The sequence below is a fragment of the Crotalus tigris genome, unplaced genomic scaffold (genome assembly GCF_016545835.1).
Source record: "Crotalus tigris isolate CLP2741 ecotype Arizona unplaced genomic scaffold, ASM1654583v1 scf7180000017847.2079705, whole genome shotgun sequence".
NCBI classification, from domain to species: Eukaryota; Metazoa; Chordata; class Lepidosauria; order Squamata; family Viperidae; genus Crotalus; species Crotalus tigris.
Genome location: NW_024096670.1, coordinates 535248 through 554521, shown reverse-complemented (window position 1 = coordinate 554521; position 19274 = coordinate 535248). Strand labels below are relative to the sequence as shown.

General features: G+C 38.7%; 1 protein-coding gene across 3 annotated transcripts in view; it reads right to left on the bottom strand.

Annotated features, from left to right (window-relative positions):
- CHAT (choline O-acetyltransferase) overlaps positions 1-19274 on the bottom strand; it is a 50136-nt gene that overhangs the window by 29519 nt on the left and 1343 nt on the right. Inside the window, exons 1-2 of one of the 3 annotated variants that reach the window (XM_039343354.1) lie at positions 19009-19161; positions 2253-2354 (exon numbers count right to left, since the gene is read on the bottom strand). In XM_039343354.1, the coding sequence (XP_039199288.1) occupies positions 2253-2315 (63 nt within the window). In that variant the 5' untranslated portion in view covers positions 2316-2354; positions 19009-19161. Of the gene's footprint in view, positions 1-2252; positions 2355-18996; positions 19162-19274 lie in introns of those variants that run through there. The other 2 variants (XM_039343353.1, XM_039343352.1) reach the window with 2 other exon arrangements.

Sequence of the window (19274 nt, the reverse complement as noted above, 5' to 3'; positions counted from 1 at the left end):
ACCCCGATGATGTTGGGAAAGATGGAAGGCAAAAGGAGAAGGGGATGGCAGAGGGTGAGATGAGCATGAATTTGGGCAAACTCAAGGAGACAGTGAAGGATGGGAGGGCCTGGGGTGCTGTGGTCCATGGGTTCACAAAGAGTCAGACATGACTTAGTGACCGAACAACAACAACAACAACAAATAAACCTCCATGCAGAATGGAGCCAAATTATTCTATCCCATTCTAGCTTTGGAAAAAACAAAAACAAAGAGACGCTTTGATGGTACAAATGCTAGCAGATCACTGTGTTGTATTTTGCAACTCTCCAAGGTGCACAATTAATCTACCCATCTCTAAACCTTGATATAGAAAGAGGAGAGTTTGCAAATAGATAGAAACCAACCCTTGTAATTTCTTTTCTTTTTTCTTTTTAAACACATTTTTTAATTCTTAAGAAAAAGGACTCAGAACACACCGTAGTGTTTGGGTAATCAAACATTCAAAGGTGAAAACATATATAAACAACTGAACACAATACATTCACTGTCCCCTCTCTATTTCCCTCAAAGAGTAGCATAATACGTTTAAAATATTCCATTTCTAATTTAAATTTCTATTACTGCTAAACCTGTTTTCAAACTTTGTCAGTTTACAATTACCATAATCAAATTTAACTTTAAATCAATGTTATCAAATCAGGTATCCCTTCCAGATATATTCTAAATTCTTAATCTCTCACATCCCTAATTTTATCACATGGTAATTTCTAATGGTGAACTTTCTTGTTTAATTGAGATAGCAGAGAAAAATATAAGGCGGTTTCCCTCTGCTTGATTTTTTTCAGTGTTAAACCTGTATTGGGGGTGGGGTGGGGTGAATGGCTAGATTTTAGCAGAAGTTTAAAGAAAAATCACTATCAAAATAAGTTTACAGTTTTATAAAAATTAGAAAAAGAAAACAGGTGGAGCTTCTATCATTCCATTAAGGCCAACCTGTTGACTTTTACTGAGCATATCTTGCTAGAAATTCTAGGAATTTCTCATCTAAGAGAGAAAAAGAAAAGAAATTATTTTTAATTGTAAATCTTAAGGGACATCTGGACAAATGAAGTTAAAATGTTTGAGAGGATGGACGAAGAAGAGACATCCTAAGCATTTCTTTCAATCTAGAAAGGACCCACATCCATCCCTTGACTTTGACCTTGAAGCTTTAGGGTTGATGGTCTAAAAGTCTTGGTTGTCTTCTTTGCCATCTTTTGCTTTTCTGGGGTGGGGTGTGGTGGGGGTTAAGTGGGGAGGGTGATATCCATTGATTTCTAGGTAAACATCTATAGAATTGTTCAGTACATCCATAATCCTAATCTTAATTGATCATCCTTCTCCTTGTACCCTTCACATTCATCTCTTTTCTGCAGATAAGTGGCTTGTTGAATTTTTGAAGGCAACTTCACTCATTTCGCCCACGAAGAGGAACAATGTGATAACTGTCCCTCTAAACCAGATGTTGTTCAAACTTTGGCAACTTTAAGACTTGTGGACATCAACGCCGGGAATTCTAAGAGTTGAAGTCCACAAGACTTGAAGTTGCCAAGGTTGGACATCCTTGATTTGAAACAGCGGTTCTCAACCTGTGGGTCGCGACCCCATTTGGGGTCGAACGACCATTTCACGGGGGTCGCCAAACAACGCAGTCTGCCATTTTTCCCCCCTTTTCCTTAGCTGTGCTACTCCCTTTTATTCTATTGGCTTTTGAAAGCCAATAGAATAGACTCTCTTGAATAGAATCTAATTCCATTGGCTTTCAAAAGCCAATAGGAATTGTCCAGGCTGTCTCTGCCCTGCTGAGCCCGCCAGAAGTCCCAGTCTGCAAACAGTGCTGCAAGTTGTCTGCAGCGAAGGCGAGCTGTCTGGAAGTTTCCACCCCTCCCTACTGAGCAACTACTAAAAATGTAAGTAAAAGAGGGCCAAGGGTGGAAGGTGGGAGGCCGGCAGGCGCAGGGAGGGTTGCTGGCACGCATGGGGCCCGGCGGGTGCCTTACCTCCCTTGGGCTGGGCTAGTTGGTAGCCCAGCCAGTGGTCGCCCTGTGCCGTCTCTGCCGCTTGCCAGCTACGCCTCAGTCGGCACAGGGGGCGGCACCACGCATGCGCGGGGCTCCCAGGCAGGGAAAGTCCTCGAGTTATGACCGGTTAGGAGTCACGGCATTAAAAAGGTTGGGAACCACTGATTTAAAGTCTTGTTCACCCCACTGATGCCTCTTTCCATCACTCACCATCTCATCTTGGCTTTGTGTGCCAATTTCCTTCTTGGCTGTGATCTTCTCTAGGATGGGCATTTTGAGTCTTCTCTAGAGCTTTTCAACAGATCGCAAAACCTGAAATATATATACAGTATATTTATATTGTCAATAATATCATTAAAAATACGATTCCTGGGTATATTCATACTACAAAAAAACGAACCAAACCTGAACACCAGGAAAAATTTTAAACCAGAAATGTTTAATAAACAACAAGCTTTCGTTGGAAACTACCGACATCGTCGGGGTTTAATGCCAGTCAATGGGAGTGCCCTTTATAGGATTGGTCAATGTCTGCACCCGGCTCCTGGACCTTGTCACCGGTCCCGGTTGACTAAGCTGTGTTTTAAGCGTTGGTTATAGCGGCAGAATGGTAGTTGTAACCAATGTTAAGGATACACTTAAAACACAGCTTAGTCAACTGGGACTGGTGACGAGGTCCAGGAGCCAGGTGCAGACATTGACCAATCCTATAAAGGGCACTCCCATTGACTGGCATTAAACCCTGACGATGTCGGTAGTTTCCAACGAAAGCTTGGTTATTTATTAAACTTTTCTGGTTTAAATTTTTTCTTGGTGTTCAAGTTTGGTTCGTTTTTTTGTAGTATATATTTATATGTATATAAAAATAGAAAAAGGAAGCAGAGATCAACTTAACATTGCAACGCTTGGGTCAGGCATTACATACCTGGATAAACTATTAGCAGTTATAATCTTCATAGAGGAAAATCTAAGGAATAAACTTTTCCAGATTAAGAACATTTCTCCCTAATCTAGAACTAAATCGCTCTTGCGCCTCCTTTTTTGTTGCCCTCTAGTTGCGATGGTTGAGAAGCTAGAAAGCAGAAGGTGAACCCTAAAGTATTGCAGGTGACAAATAATAGCCATTTCCTATTTTCCCCCTTCCAATTTGTGTTATCGTATGCTTAATTTGGGGGTGGTGGTGGTCCTTATTGGTAGGAAGGGAAATGAAACCCCACCAAATTCTCTTTGATCAGCAATTTGTTCTGGTGGTGGAATTGGGCACTCCAAGGTGAAAGGCTAATGCATCAAGTGATAGGTCCCTTCTACTCTGTTGATATTATTTGCTAAATATCCTTTCATTCTTGATAGCAGCATATATCCCCCGGATCTTATCTTATCTTATCTCATTTTATCTCATCTCATCTCATCTTATTTCACCTCACCTCACCTTATATCTTATATCTTATATCTTATCTTATATCATATCTTATACCTTGTACCTTATAGCTTGTATCTTGTATCTTATATCATGTCTTGTATCTTATATCTTGTATCTTATCTTATATCATATCTTATAGCTTGTACCTTATACCTTGTATTTTGTATTTTGTATCTTGTATCTTGTATCATATCTTGTATCTTATATCTTATATCTTGTATCTTATATCATATCTTGTATCTTGTATCTTATATCTTGTATCTTGTATCTTATATCTTATCTTGTATCTTATATCTTGTATCTTATATCTTATATCATCTTATCTCATTTTATCTCATCTCATCTCATTTCACCTCACCTCACCTTATATCTTGTATCTTGTATCTTATATCTTATCTTATATGATATATCTTATACCTTGTACCTTATACCTTGTATCTTGTATCTTGTATCATATCTTGTATCTTATATCTTGTATCTTATATCTTGTATCTTGTATCTTATATCTTGTATCTTATATCTTATATCATCTTATCTCATTTTATCTCATCTCATCTCATTTCACCTCACCTCACCTTATATCTTATATCTTGTATCTTGTATCTTGTATCTTATATCTTATATTTTATCTTATATGATATATCTTATACCTTGTACCTTATACCTTGTATCTTGTATCTTGTATCTTGTATGTTATATCTTGTATGTTATATCTTATATCTTGTATCTTGTATTTTATATCTTGTATCTTATATCTTATATCATCTTATCTCATTTTATCTCATCTCATCTCATTTCACCTCACCCCACCTTATATCTTATATCTTATATCTTATCTTATATGATATATCTTATACCTTGTACCTTATACCTTGTATCTTGTATCTTGTATCTTGTATCATATCTTGTATCTTGTATGTTATATCTTGTATGTTATATCTTATATCTTGTGTCTTGTATCTTGTATCTTATATCTTGTATCTTATATCTTATATCATCTTATCTCATTTTATCTCATCTCATCTCATTTCGCCTCACCTCACCTTATATCTTATATCTTGTATCGAGTATCTTATATCTTATCTTATATCATATCTTATACCTTGTATCTTGTATCTTATATGTTGTATCTTGTATCTTGTATATTGTATCTTATATCTTGTATCTTATATCTTATATCATCTTATTTTATCTCATCTCATCTCATTTCACCTTACCTCACCTTATATCTTATATCTTGTATCTTGTATCTTGTATCTTATATCTTATATTTTATCTTATATGATATATCTTATACCTTGTACCTTATACCTTGTATCTTGTATGTTATATCTTGTATGTTATATCTTATATCTTGTATCTTGTATTTTATATCTTGTATCTTATATCTTATATCATCTTATCTCATTTTATCTCATCTCATCTCATTTCACCTCACCTCACCTTATATCTTATATCTTGTATCTTGTATCTTGTATCTTATATCTTATATCTTATATCTTATCTTATATGATATATCTTATACCTTGTACCTTATACCTTGTATCTTGTATCTTGTATCATATCTTGTATCTTGTATGTTATATCTTGTATGTTATATCTTATATCTTGTGTCTTGTATCTTGTATTTTATATCTTGTATCTTATATCTTATATCATCTTATCTCATTTTATCTCATCTCATCTCATTTCACCTCACCTCACCTTATATCTTATATCTTGTATCTTGTATCTTGTATCTTGTATCTTGTATCTTATATCTTATATCTTATCTTATATGATATATCTTATACCTTGTACCTTATACCTTGTATCTTGTATCTTGTATCATATCTTGTGTCTTGTATGTTATATCTTGTATGTTATATCTTATATCTTGTATCTTGTATCTTATATCTTGTATCTTATATCTTATATCATCTTATCTCATTTTATCTCATCTCATCTCATTTCACCTCACCTCACCTTATATCTTATATCTTGTATCTTGTATCTTATATCTTATCTTATATCATATCTTATACCTTGTATCTTGTATGTTGTATCTTGTATCTTATATGTTGTATCTTGTATCTTGTATCTTATATCATATCTTGTATCTTATATCTTATATCTTATATCTTGTATCTTGTATCTTATATCTTATATCTTACATCATCTTGTCTTGTCTTATCATCTCTTCTCCTCTCCTCTCTCCTTCCCTTCCCTTCCCTCTCCTCTCTTCCTCCTCTCCCTTCCCCACATCTCCCCTCCCCTTTTTGCCTCTCTCCCTCCCCACTTCTCCCATTCTTCCCCTCCTTCTGCTCCCTACCACTCTCCTCTTCTCCTCTCATCCCATCGTCTCTCTCTTCTCTCCCCTCGTCCTCTTCTTCTCTCCCCTCTCCCCTCCCCTCCCCTGTTATCTTAACTCCAACGTGCAGTTTTTCCCCCTTCTTTTTGGCTCTTTCTGTTGAAAGAGAAGAGACAACCACGTTGACACAAAAGCCAAGGTCTAAATCAGCAGCCATCAAACCGATGCATTGAGCTGCAAAACAGGCTAGTAGGGAAGCGAAGGTGGAGCCTTCTATGAAAAAAGAGAAGAAGACCTGTCCATTACTGTCTAATTGCTGCGTCGAATGCCTCCCAGCCAAATGTCAAATACAACATGGACCTATTTCTCAAGGATGCCATGCTGCAGAAGACTTAATTATGCCAAATGTTCCACAGAGGGCTTTATGGCCACTTCTGCCCAGATGATTTAAGGGGTCAGGCCATTTGCCTAGGCATCAAATTAATGCTGACCGATTTGATTACATTGAACTTCCTATGCTCCATCCTGCCAGTGGACCCGCCATGGGGAGATTGACATTTATGGGGTCCCGTGGCCTTTGCAGTCCTTCAAAAGCAAAGAGTAATCTGCGACAAAGGAAGAGGGACCTTCCCACTAGGGACAGGGCAGATTGATCGGACTTTAAATCACGGCTCTAGTTCAATTCAGTGTGGCTGGTTTGCATTAGTCCCCCAGTTGTAAAGGAAAAAAAAAAAAGACATTCTGAAAACCTTAATACAGTAGATACAGGAAACAATTTTATGCAGGCTTCAGTGGGAAGAAACAGTTATTTATGGTTTGCAGAATAAAAAGAAGAAAGAAAGAGATGGAGACAGAGAGCGAGATGGAGAGAGAGAGATGGAGAGAGAGGGGGAGAGAGAGAGGAGAGAGAGAGAGAGATGGAGAGAAAGAGAGATGGAGAGATGGAGAGAGAGATATGGGGAGAGAGAGAGGGAGAGAGAGAGAGAGAGATGGAGAGAGAGATGGAGAGAGAGAGATGGAGAGAGAGAGATGGAGAGAGAGGGGGGAGAGATAGAGGAGAGAGAGAGAGATGGAGAGAGGAAGAGAGAGAGAGATGGAGAGAGAGATGGAGAGAGGGGGAGAGAGAGGAGAGAGAGAGAGATGGAGAGAAAGAGAGATGGAGAGAGAGAGATGGGGAGAGAGAGAGATGGAAAGAGGGAGAGGGAGAGAGAGAGATGGAGAGAGAGAGAGATGGAGAGAGAGAGATGGAGAGAGAGATATGAGGAGAGAGAGAGATGGAGAGAGGGAGAGGGAGAGGGAGAGAGAGAGATGGAGAGAGAGAGATGGAGAGAGAGAGAGATGGATAGAGAGAGATGGAGAGAGGGGGGAGAGATAGAGGAGAGAGAGAGATGGAGAGAGGAAGAGAGAGAGAGATGGAGAGAGAGGGGGAGAGAGAGAGGAGAGAGAGAGATGGAGAGAGAGAGATATGGGGAGAGAGAGAGAGAGAGAGAGAGAAATGGATGTATTGCCAAAGACAGGAGTTTAAGATGGAGAAAGGAAAGGAAATAAACGGTATTATAAATAATTGTGCCATTCCAGCTGGGGCATTTCTTATTTTCAATGTCAAACATCTTGGAGGTTTTAGAGAAGGAAAAGGAGAAATCCTAGTTAATAATAATAATAATAATAATAATAATAATAATAATAATAATAATAATAATAATAATAATAATAATAATAATAATAATAATACCCCAGAGCACTACCTTGACGTGGTTGTGGGGCTTGTGTACTCTGAGGAAGATGAGAGCTATGCCAGAGGTTCAACCATACTGGACAGGTCTCATCAGAGGAGTCAGACAAAGAGTGTCTCTCCCATAAAAAATATGGTGAGACGTAAATTGCAGAATGCCATACCGGCTCAGACGTCGCCCGGATTAACAAGGTCCGCACTAGATATTGGAGTTCCTGGATATCTGGTGAAAAATGGGTTACAGGACTCAGGACTGTTGGCTGAGCAACCAGGGCCAGCAGCTGCAGAACTACTGGAAGAAAAGGTGTTTACCTGTCGCAGATACACAGTGATGGAAAACAAAGAAATAATGATCTGTTACTACAGATCAAGTCCAACAAGAAGAGGATATCTAAAACGAATGCACCAGTTCTGGAAAGAACAACATCCAGAATCAGAAATAACAGAACAGAGACTAGCAGATCAACGCCGATTTATAACACGAAATAAAGTATTCACAGAAACAGAATTGGACGAACTGCAAAGGTTTACCCAGGGCAAAGAAATCAAAGCCTTACCAGAAGTAATTCAGAATGTAGAGGCAAACCAGGGGGAGTTGGCAGTGAAGGAATCCAGCAGAGATATACAACTGTTCTCATTTGGAAACCAGGCACCTCTTCCTCAGGAAGAACAAAACCCTCTAACTAAAGAAATAAAAGAATTGAAACAAAGAATAACTGAGCATCTAGAACAGCACAAAAACAACAGAATAAGGCTACCTGCATTGAAGCTTGTTCCAAAGAAACAGCTAGCACAAGCATTAAAAGATGCAAATATTGCAATATCAAGTATAAGCACCAATTCACTGCAAGAAACAAACCAACTAATGTACAGCACAGCTGCAGTTATAACAGAATACCTGGGATGCAAAATCAACAAAGAAGAAAAACAAACAAACAGTGCACCAGAAAAATGGAAGGTTAGACTAGAAAATAAGATCAGCAAGTTAAGATCACATGCAAGCAAGCTAGAACAGATGAAAGAAAAGAAGCTGAAGAACAAGAAGACCAAAGAATACCTAATCAAGAAATACCACTTAGAAACAAGGAAGATCAAGGAAGCACTGGAAATAATAAAGCAACAAATAACAGCTATAGCCAGGAAAATCAGTAGATATGAAGCTCGAATTGCAAACTATAGGCAGAACCTCCAATTTCAATCCAATCAGAAACGTTTCTACCAATCCATCAATGGAGAAACTGCAAGAATCAGTCAGTACCTGACAAGGAAGAAACAGTGCAGTTCTGGAAGCAGATATGGGATAACCCAAAGAAATACAACAAGGATGCGGCTTGGTTAAAAGAGGTGGATGCAAATAAAACAGAAGTTGAAATGAAAGAACTAGTAATAACAACAAAAATGGTAGAAAAAAGAGCAAAGAAAATCAAAAATTGGTCAGCACCAGGTGAAGATGAACTGCATGGGTTTTGGTTGAAACATCTAACTGTTATACACCCACTCATTGCCAAACAATTCAACAATATACTACAAGGAGGAGAAATTGAAAAGTGGCTAACAACTGGGAAAACCTACCTAATAATGAAAAATCCAGCAAAAGGGGCAACACCAGGTAACTACAGGCCAATTACCTGCTTACCAACAACTTTCAAATTACTAACTGGTGTAGTAGCTGATGCAGTGCAACAGCATCTAGTTGAAAACAATCTCTTTCCACCTGAGCAGAAAGGAAACCGCCCCAACAGCAGAGGAACAAAAGATCAACTCCTAATAGACAAAATGATCTTGGAAAACTGCAAGAGAAGGAAGACCAACCTGAATGTGGCATGGATTGACTACAAAAAGGCATTTGACTCTCTGCCACATGATTGGATAATAAAGTGCCTAGAAATAACAGGAGTCAGTAGAAACATCAGAAAATTTGTGCAAAGATCGATGGCACAATGGAAGACACAGTTGCAGATCAATGGTGAGAGGCTGGGAGAGGTTAATATCAAGAGAGGAATATTTCAAGGAGATTCATTATCACCATTACTATTTGTTATTGCACTGTTTCCTCTGTCAACAATACTGAATAACTCAGGACATGGCTATCAAACATCAAAAACATCTGCCAGACTATCCCACCTCCTTTATATGGATGATCTGAAGCTGTATGGAAAAACATCATCTGAAATAGAATCGCTGCTCAACACTGTCCGTATATATAGCCAAGATATTGTAATGGAGTTTGGCTTGGACAAATGTGCCACACTTACTATCAAACAAGGAAAAATAGTGAAAACTGAAGGAATCAAGATGCCCCACGAAAATAACATTAAGAGTCTGGATGAGGAAGAGTACTACAAATACTTGGGTATCCTTCAAGCTGACAACATCAAGCACACTGAAGTCAAGAAAAAGATTAGAGGTGAATACATCAAGAGAGTGAAGAAGATCTTAAAATCCAAACTCAATGGAGGAAATACCATAAAGGCAATCAACACCTGGGCAATCCAGTCATTAGGTACACAGCTGGAATAGTGGACTGGACTCAAGCAGAACTAAAAGCAATGGATAGGCAGACCAGAAAAATAATGACAATGAATCATGCCCTTCATCCACGCAGTGACATTGATAGACTTTATCTACCAAGGCAAATAGGTGGGCGTGGAATGCTACAAGTACATCAGATGGTTGAAGAAGAAAAAATGGCTTTGGAAGAATATCTGAAGAACAATGATGAAGATGCACTGAAATTAGTATATCAGGAAGGCTTACTAACTACTGGAGAGACCAAACTGGCCTACAAGAAAGACCAAATGAAGAACAGAATAGAGGCATGGGAAAGAAAGCACTACATGGCCAATACATGAAAAAAATAGCTGGGAAAGCAGATAACAATAAAACCTGGCAATGGCTAAGAGCAGGAAAATTGAAGAAAGAGACCGAGGGACTAATTCTGGCTGCACAAGACCAAGCCTTAAGGACAAATGCATACAAAGTCAAAATTGAGAAGACAGCAACAGACAGTAAGTGCCACCTATGCAAAGAAGCTGAAGAAACAGTGTACCACTTGGTAAGCTGTTGCAAGAAGATTGCACAAACTGATTACAAGCAGCGGCATGACAAAGTAGCAACAATGGTGCATTGGAAGATCTGCAAAAAATATCATTTGCCTGTAAGCAAAAACTGGTGGGATCATAAAATAGAGAAAGTCATAGAAAATGATAAAATTAAACTGCTCTGGGACTTCAGAATTCAACAGACAAGCACCTGCAACATAACACCCCAGACTTAACAATTGTCGATAAGAAAGACAAAAACATCTGGATAGTGGATGTGGCAGTTCCTGGAGACAGCAGAATAGATGAGAAAGAACTGGAGAAGATAACAAAATACAAAGACCTACAAATAGAAATAGAAAGACTGTGGCAAAAGCAAGCAAGGGTAGTACCAATAGTAATAGGCTCCTTGGGTGCAATCCCAAGACAACTGGAGCACCACTTGAACACCATTGGCATTGACAAATTCGCTATTAGTCAATTGCAAAAGGCAGCCTTACTAGGAACTGCTTCCATCCTGCAACGATATCTGTACTACCATCAAACATCCACATCTGCCTATCCCAGGTCCTGGGTAAGGACTCGATAGGTAGACAAAATGCCAAATCCAGTCTGAACATCTGGCTGACTGTACGATGATCGATATTACCCCAGGAAGTTAAGAAGAAGTAAATTAAATTATTTAATTAATTTTAATTAATTATGATAATTATTTATAATTAATTATGATAATCATCTAATTAAATTTAATAAACTATGATAATTATTTATAATTAATTATGATAATCATCTAAATAATTTTAATAAATTATGATAATTATTTAATTAATTTTAATAAATTATGATAATTATTGATAATAATTTTAATAAATTATTGATAATTATTGATAATTAATTATGATAATTATTTAATTAATTTTAATAAATTATGATAATTATTGATAATTAATTATGATAATTATTTAATTGATTTTAATAAATTATGGTAATTATTTATAATTAATTATGATAATTACCGATAATTAATTATGATAATTATCTGATTAATTTTTCCCTTCTCATTAATTATGATAATTATCTAATTAATTTTAATAAATTATGATAATTATTTATAATTAATTATGATAATTACCGATAATTAATTATGATAATTATCTAATTAATTTTAATAAATTATGATAATTATTTAATTAATTTTAATAAATTATGATAATTACCGATAATTAATTATGATAATTATCTAATTAATTTTAATAAATTATGATAATTATTGATAATTAATTATGATAATTACCGATAATTAATTATGATAATTACCGATAATTAATTATGATAATTATCTAATTAATTTTACTAAATTATGATTAATTATTTAATTAATTTTAATAAATTATGATAATTATTGATAATTAATTATGATAATTATCTGATTAATTTTAATAAATTATGATAATTATTGATAATTATGATAATTAATTATGATAATTATTTATTATTTAATTAATTTTAATAAATTATGATAATTATTGATAATTAATCTGTGCCCTTCCTTGGAGAATGTGTTCGTATGAAGATAGGTGGAAGAAAAGAGGAGAAATAGGGTGTCCTTTTTCTAATGTCGGGGTTGGTTACATATTATGTCTTCAGATATATGAATGAGTGATTACTGGGTGATTCTGTGGTAGGACAGGTGAAAATCTCTTTAGATTGAGAAAAGAAAGAAAGAGGGAGGGAGAAGGAGGGAAGGGAGGGAGGGAGGGTGGAAGGGGATGGATGGAATGAATGAAGGAAGGAAGGAAGGAAGGAAGGGAGAAAGAGGGAGGGAGGGACAGAGGGAGGAAAAAAGGAAGGAAGGAAGGAAGGAAGGAAGGGAGAATGAGGGAGGGGCAGAGGGTGGAAGGAGGAAGAAAGAAAAGGAAGGAGGGAGGGAGGGACAGAGAGGGAGGATGGATGAAAGGGAGGAAAAAAGGAAGGAAGGAAGGAAAGAAGGAAGGAAGGAGGAAGGGAAGGAAGGAAGGGAGAAAGAAGGAGGGACGGAGGGTAGCGGGAGGAAGAAAGGAAAGGAAGGAGGGAGGGAAGGAGGGAGGGACAGAGGGGGAGGATGGATGAAAGGGAGAAAAAAGGAAGGAAGGAAGGAAGGAAAGAAAGAAAGAAAGAAAGAAAGAAAGAAAGAAAGAAAGAAAGAAAGAAAGAAGAAGCTTCTCCTTCAAGGGCGCCGTTCCTTAAGACTATATGGGGGAAACAACATTTCCTTGAGTTTGCAAGTCACCAGGTTCCGTCGGCTTGCTCTGCTGTCCTTTATCTTTTCGGTCATTTGTCTTCTCCAAACTGAAACACATGACTTGAGACCAGCTCCTTTGGGAGAGGGTTCAACTTTGTCATTGTGCAGTTCTTAAAAAACGACGCACGCTTCACTGTCTCCTAAAATCGCTTTTCTATGGCCGTTTTCCCCAGAGCACCACCAGGAAAAGAAGGAGAAACTCAAAACATTTTAGGAAAGAGTCTGCTGAACCTTGCAGCTCAAAAGGTTCAACCCTTATTAATCTGATAGCTTCTCAGGGTTTTGATAGGTTTCTAGATTAAAAAAAAAAACCACAGAGACATGCTTCATCCCAAAATGTGAGAATGGAGACTAGATCGTGGCTTTTCAACCAGCGGTACAGGTACCACCTGTGGTACATTGGCACCTGGCAGAAAAGTGGTAGTGGGGGAGGGGGAATGAGTTGAACCGGTGGCAGCACCGCACAAGCCTGAGCGAGAGACGACTGGAGCTGCAGGGCTGTCAGGGCTCAGCGGAAGCACCAGGATCAGTGCCGCTTTCCAGCTGATCGGCGCTTTTTCGGGGCTGTCAGAGCTCAGTGAAAGTGCCAGGATCAGTGCCAGGCTCCAGCTTGGAAACATTTATTTTTGTTAAGGATTTCCATTACTGCAGCACACTAAAGAGCAGTGAACGCCGTTGGAGCTGTCTTTCGGTGAACCTGCCTGAGTTAATCTTTTCTGCGTGCATAAAAATTAAGTTCCCCCCATTTTGAAGTAAGGTTGCCATTATGGAGATGCTGGAAAATGTGCTTGATGGAGGGCAAAACTAAACCTGAACTCAACTCCTGGTGATTCCATGTCCATAAGAATTTTCATGATAATACGGAAGTGTTTGCCATTGTATTCCTGTTATTGTTATTATGACAGTTGGTCATGCAGTCAGCCAGATTTTCAGACTGGAGTTGGCATTTTGATCCACCTACCGAGGCCTTCCCAAGGACCTGGGATTGTTGTTGTTAGTTGCAAAGTCGTGTCCGACCCATCGCAACCCCATGGACAACGTTCCTTCAGGCCTTCCTGTCCTCTACCATCTTCTGGAGTACATTTAAGCTCACGCCTACTCTTCAGTGACTCCATCCAGCCACCTCATTCTCTGTCGTCCCCTTCTTCTCTTGCCCTCCATCTTTCCCAGCATCAGGCTCTTCTCCAGGGAGTCCTTCCTTCTCATTAGGTGGCCAAAGTACTTGAGTTTCAACTTCAGGATCTGGCCTTCTAAAGAGCAGTCAGGGTTGATCTCCTCTAGGACTGGCCGGTTTGATCGCCTTGCAGTCCAGGGGACTCGCAGGAGTCTTCTCCAGCACCAGAGTTCAAAAACCTCAATTCTTTGGTGCTCAGTACCTAGGATAGGCAGATGTTATTGCTCGATGGTCTTAAAGTATCATTGCCGGATATAAGCTGTCCCAAGCGAAGCTGCCCTCCGCAATTGACTAATGTTGATTTTGTCACTAGAGATGGTGTCCAAGGGGTGTTTCAGATGCTTTGGGTTTGCACACAAGCTGCCTATTGCTATTGGTCCTCTTCTTGGCTCTCTTTTGCCACAGTCATCCTATTTCTGTTGGCGGGCCTTTGTAGTGTGCGATTTTTTTCCCAGCTCATTCTTTTGTTGAGCTTTTTCTTGGAGGCAGGGACCGCTGGTTGCTTAGGAATGCTGTTACTTCCCTCTCTCTGTCTGTGAGGGGTCTTTGGTGCTCGCTGAGCTTGACCGTTTTCTTGCAGGCATTTCATTATCCGAACTAGGTAACACCAGCAGCGTTGCTGACGTTACCGAGTTGGGTAATGAAACGTCTGCAAGAACACAACCAAGCTCGTCATGTCAACCCTGGGCTACAAATATTCTCTTTTATTTTTATCACTTCTGGCTCTCTAATCAGAAGAAGGGGGAATCCTTTACTCAAGGTGTCTAATTTAGCAGAAATGGCAAAAAAATCTCTGCTTATTTGAAGGACTATTCACAAGAAAGATATATCTCGGTTTGGAGAAGACGGATAGAGTATATTCAGAATAAATATGAGACTAAAGAGTATTATCTAGCTTATGAGTAAATTTTAGATTATTATTCATAGTTTAATATGGTTGAATTTGTATTAGTTATAGTATTGTGGTTTAATTATATTATTATTTTCGTTTTTAATTTGTTAATATTTATCTTGACAAGGAGTTAAAGTACGCTACGGATTTGATTGTTAGTATAGTTGGGTAATGTTAGTTAGATTATGATTGTTTATTTGCAACCCTGCAATCAGCTCTGGGAAGTGGGGGAGGGATGGGAGGGATTTGGGATATATCTTGTATAAAATCTTTAAAACTTTTAATAAAAAAGAAGAAGAAGAAGAAGAAGAAGAAGAAGAAGAAGAAGAAGAAGAAGAAGAAGAAGAAGAAGAAGAATAAGAATAAGAAGAAGAAGAAGAAGAAGAAGAAGAAGAATAAGAAGAAGAAGAAGAAGAAGAAGAAGAAGAAGAAGAAGAAGAAGAAGAAGAAGAAGAAGAAGAAGGGGAATCCTGGTGGAGGATCTCTAATTCATCCTGAACCAAAGAGAGAGGGGGGGATTTGGGGAGGAATAAACCCACAAGCGCATAAACATAAAACCTAGGTTAACTTCCTAGGTCTTCTGTTGCGCGGTGTTGTTCCCTGGCGGTGGCCTTTGCTTGCACCTGAATTCCTCTGCTCTTGGCCACATGGAGCCTGGCGCCCTACCATCTGTTGCCACATTATGCTAGAGGGAGCGTCTCAGGGCTGCACTTTCACACAAATCTGATGGAAGCCAAATGTTTGACGGGAGAATGGAGCAAAGTTCCTGCATTGGGGGGGGGGCAAGGATTTTGGAGGGGGCTGTTAACCAGCCACAATCTTACGAGACTTGAGACTTGCTGGCTGGTCTTTTGCTCCTGTTGCACACTAGAGTCAGGAAACACATTTTGAAAAGAGCAGTTTCAATGGCAAATCCCCCAAATATTATTGTTTTTTTTTTCTCTCTCTCTTTCTCTCTCTCTCTCTCTTTCTCTCACTCTCTCTCTCTGTTTTTCTCTCTTTTCATCTCTCTCACACTTTCTTTCCCTCTCTTTCTCTTCCTGTCTGTCTCTGTTTTTCTCTCTTTTCATCTTTCTCTCTTTTTCTCTCTGTCTATCTATCTTTGTTTTTATCTCTTTTTCATCTCTCTCTCACACTTTCTTTCCCTCTCTCTCTTTCTGTCTCTCTGTCTCTGTTTTTCTCTCTTTTCATCTTTCTCTCTTTTTCTCTTTTTTACCATTCTCTCTCTTTCTCTCTCTGTCCATCTCTGTTTTTATCTCTTTTTCATCTCTCTTTCTCTCACTTTCTTTCCCTCTCTCTCTGTCTCTCTCTCTGTTTTTCTCTCTTTTCATCTCTCTCTCTTTTCCTCTTTTTTACCATTCTCTCTCTTTCTCTGTCTATCTCTGTTTTTATCTCTTTTTCATCTCTCTCTCACACTTTCCCTCTCTCTTTCTGTCGCTCTCTCTGTTTTTCTCTCTTTTCATCTCTCTCTCTTTTTCTCTTTTTTACCATTCTCTCTCTTTCTCTCTCTGTCCATCTCTGTTTTTCTCTCTTTTCATCTCTCTCTCTTTTTCTCTTTTTCATCATTCTCTCTCTTTCTCTCTGTCTGTCTATCTCTGTTTTTATCTCTTTTTCATCTCTCTCTCTCATGCTTTCTTTCCCTCTCTCTCTTTCCATCTGTCTCTGTTTTTCTCTCTTTTCATCTCTCTTTCTCTTTTTCATCTTTCTTTCTGTCTTTCTCTCTTTCTCTCTGTCTGTCTATCTCTGTTTTTCTCTTTTTCTTCTCTCTCTCTCACACTTTCTTTCCCTCTCTCTCTATCTGTGTTTTTGTCTTTTCATCTCTCTTTTTTGTCTTTTTCATCTTTCTCTCTCTTTCTCTCTCTGTTTTTAATCTCTTTTTCATTTCTCTCTCTCTGTGTGTCTTTCTGTCTCTGTCTCTTTTTCTCTCCTTTTTCTCTTTCTCTCCCTCTTCTCCCCCCCCCCCCTCTTTCTCCAATTGTGATGGGATATGCAACAATGGAGCAATTTAAGTAAAAAAAAAAAAAAAAGTAATAAGCAGCACCAGCTGCATTGCAAAAGTAGATGTTTGCACATCCTGGCGATCTTTTAGAAACTCTAAGCATCCAGTTCGTTCATCCAGCTAAGTCCTAGCTTTAAGGCCTACCAATAGTTTGAAAAGGGAGATTCCTTTGGGCATATACAGAATGCCTGGCCTTCATAACTGAATGTCCCCCCCCCCAACCTTAGCAGGAAATAGCAAGCTTTTAAGATGGCTTTCCTGTTGTTTCTCAAATGCAGGGCTTAAGCCAGGGCTAAGAGTTAATTTAAAGCTTGATTGCAAGCATTAGGCAGCAGTAACCCCGGGAGCTCTTTCCATGGCTGGGCTGAAAGCTCTGTACCCAGCCTTCAGTAAGCAAGCTATGAAATTGCCACACTCCTGGTCCTTCCACAACCTCTCTTTGTCCCTGGGGATTTTTTCCCCCCATGGTAAACAGGGGATAAAGACTTCAACCAGGTAAGAATAAGGGGAATAAGTTTTCCTTTATGAAATGCAGCTACAGACGATCTAAGCCAGTCTCACCCATGGACTGGGAGCAAGATAAACCAAGAAAGAAAAAAAAAGAAGGAAAGAAAGAAAGAAAGAAAGAAAGAAAGAAAGAAAGAAAGAAAGAAAGAAAGAAAGAGAGAGTTCACCAATAGGGCTGGGATTGGGTACAAGGGGGCAAGGAGCTTTTGAAAAGCAGTTGACAGTCATTCAAAAGAAATGGCTCGGAAGGGCTGCCTTGAAGTCATCAGGGTCTTATCCTAGAGGTTATATGTTGAAATCTTGAAGTGATGCAATAGTAAAATACTGTCTGTCTGTCTACCTGTCTGTCTTTTTGTCCATCCATCCGTCTGTCTGTCTGTGTCTGTCTGTCTATCTAGCTATCTAGCTATTATTCATCTATCTATCTATCTATCTATCTATCTATCTATCTATCTATCTATCTATCTATCTCTGTCTAGCTATCTAGCTATTATTCATCTATCTATCTATCTGTATCTCTATATCTCTATCTCTATCTGTATCTCTATCTCTACATCTATATCTATAGCTATTCTATCTGTCTGTCTGTCTAGCTATTATCTCTCTCTCTCTCTCTCTGTCTAACTATCTAGCTATTATTCATCTATCTCTCTATCTGTATCTGTATCTGTATCTCTATCTATCTGTATCTCTACATCTATATCTATCTACATCTATAGCTATAGCTATATCTATCTGTCTATCTAGCTATCTAGCTATTATCTGTCTGTCTGTCTGTCTGTCTCTGTCTCTGTCTGTCTGTCTATCTATCTATCTATCTATCTATCTATCTATCTATCTATCTCTATCTATCTTTTTATCTATCCATCCATCTATATCTATATCATCTATATCTATATCATCTATATCTATATCTATGTCTGTCTATCTGCCTAGCTATCTCACTATCTAACTATTATCTATCTATCTATCTATCTATCTATCTATCTATCTATCTATCTATCTATCTATCCCTACATGTCTGTGTCTCTATTTATTTACCTACCTACCTACCTAACTTATCTGTCTGTCTGACTCTCCCTCCCCCCACCTTCTCTCCCCCCCACACACTCATGGAACCCTAAGTGGTGAATGGAAATAAAACAGAACCAAACTATACAACACCCTACAAATCATATTATCCACGTATCAAAAAACAAAAACAAAAAACCCACACGTGCAACAAAGCTCCACACCAACATCCAGGCCCTCCTCCAGGGGATTAGAAATTTCTAATCCTAAATCAATCCTATGGTTTGCGGTCAATGAAGGCGGCTTGTTTAGCTCCGCAGAAACAAAGGGAACAAGGTTGTGATGGAGAGATAGGATTGCTGAGGTTTTCTCGGCAGCCATCTGGTTTGCAATGCCCGCCTGCGCGTTTCCGCTGGGATAGATGCAAGTGTTGATTGATGGAAAGAAATCGGAAAGAAATTGAGTCGCAGCAGGTGAACACTCCCCACATTGGACAGGTGACGGGCATGCCTGCCATGGGAACAGCATTACAGGTGGATGGAAGGATGGGGATAATGAGCAAACAGGACAAAAGCAGAGGGGTGCACATAAATCATTACGTACTTACGTTGACCCTTACTTGGGAAATCAACTAACTGCAACGAAGAACATTCTGGAATGCTGGACATTGGTGGATGGGCACACTTTTTTTTTCTTTATAAAAAAAGATGCATGGTGGCAAATTTGCCAACTGCCTGCCACCTTATGCATCACCTCTGATTAATTGTCCTCACTGTCGGGAAATTTCTCCTTCGTTCCAGGTTGCTTCTCTCCTTGATTGGTTTCCATCCGTTGCTTCTTGTCCTGCCCACAGGCGCTTTGGAGATGAGCTTGACTCCCTCTTCT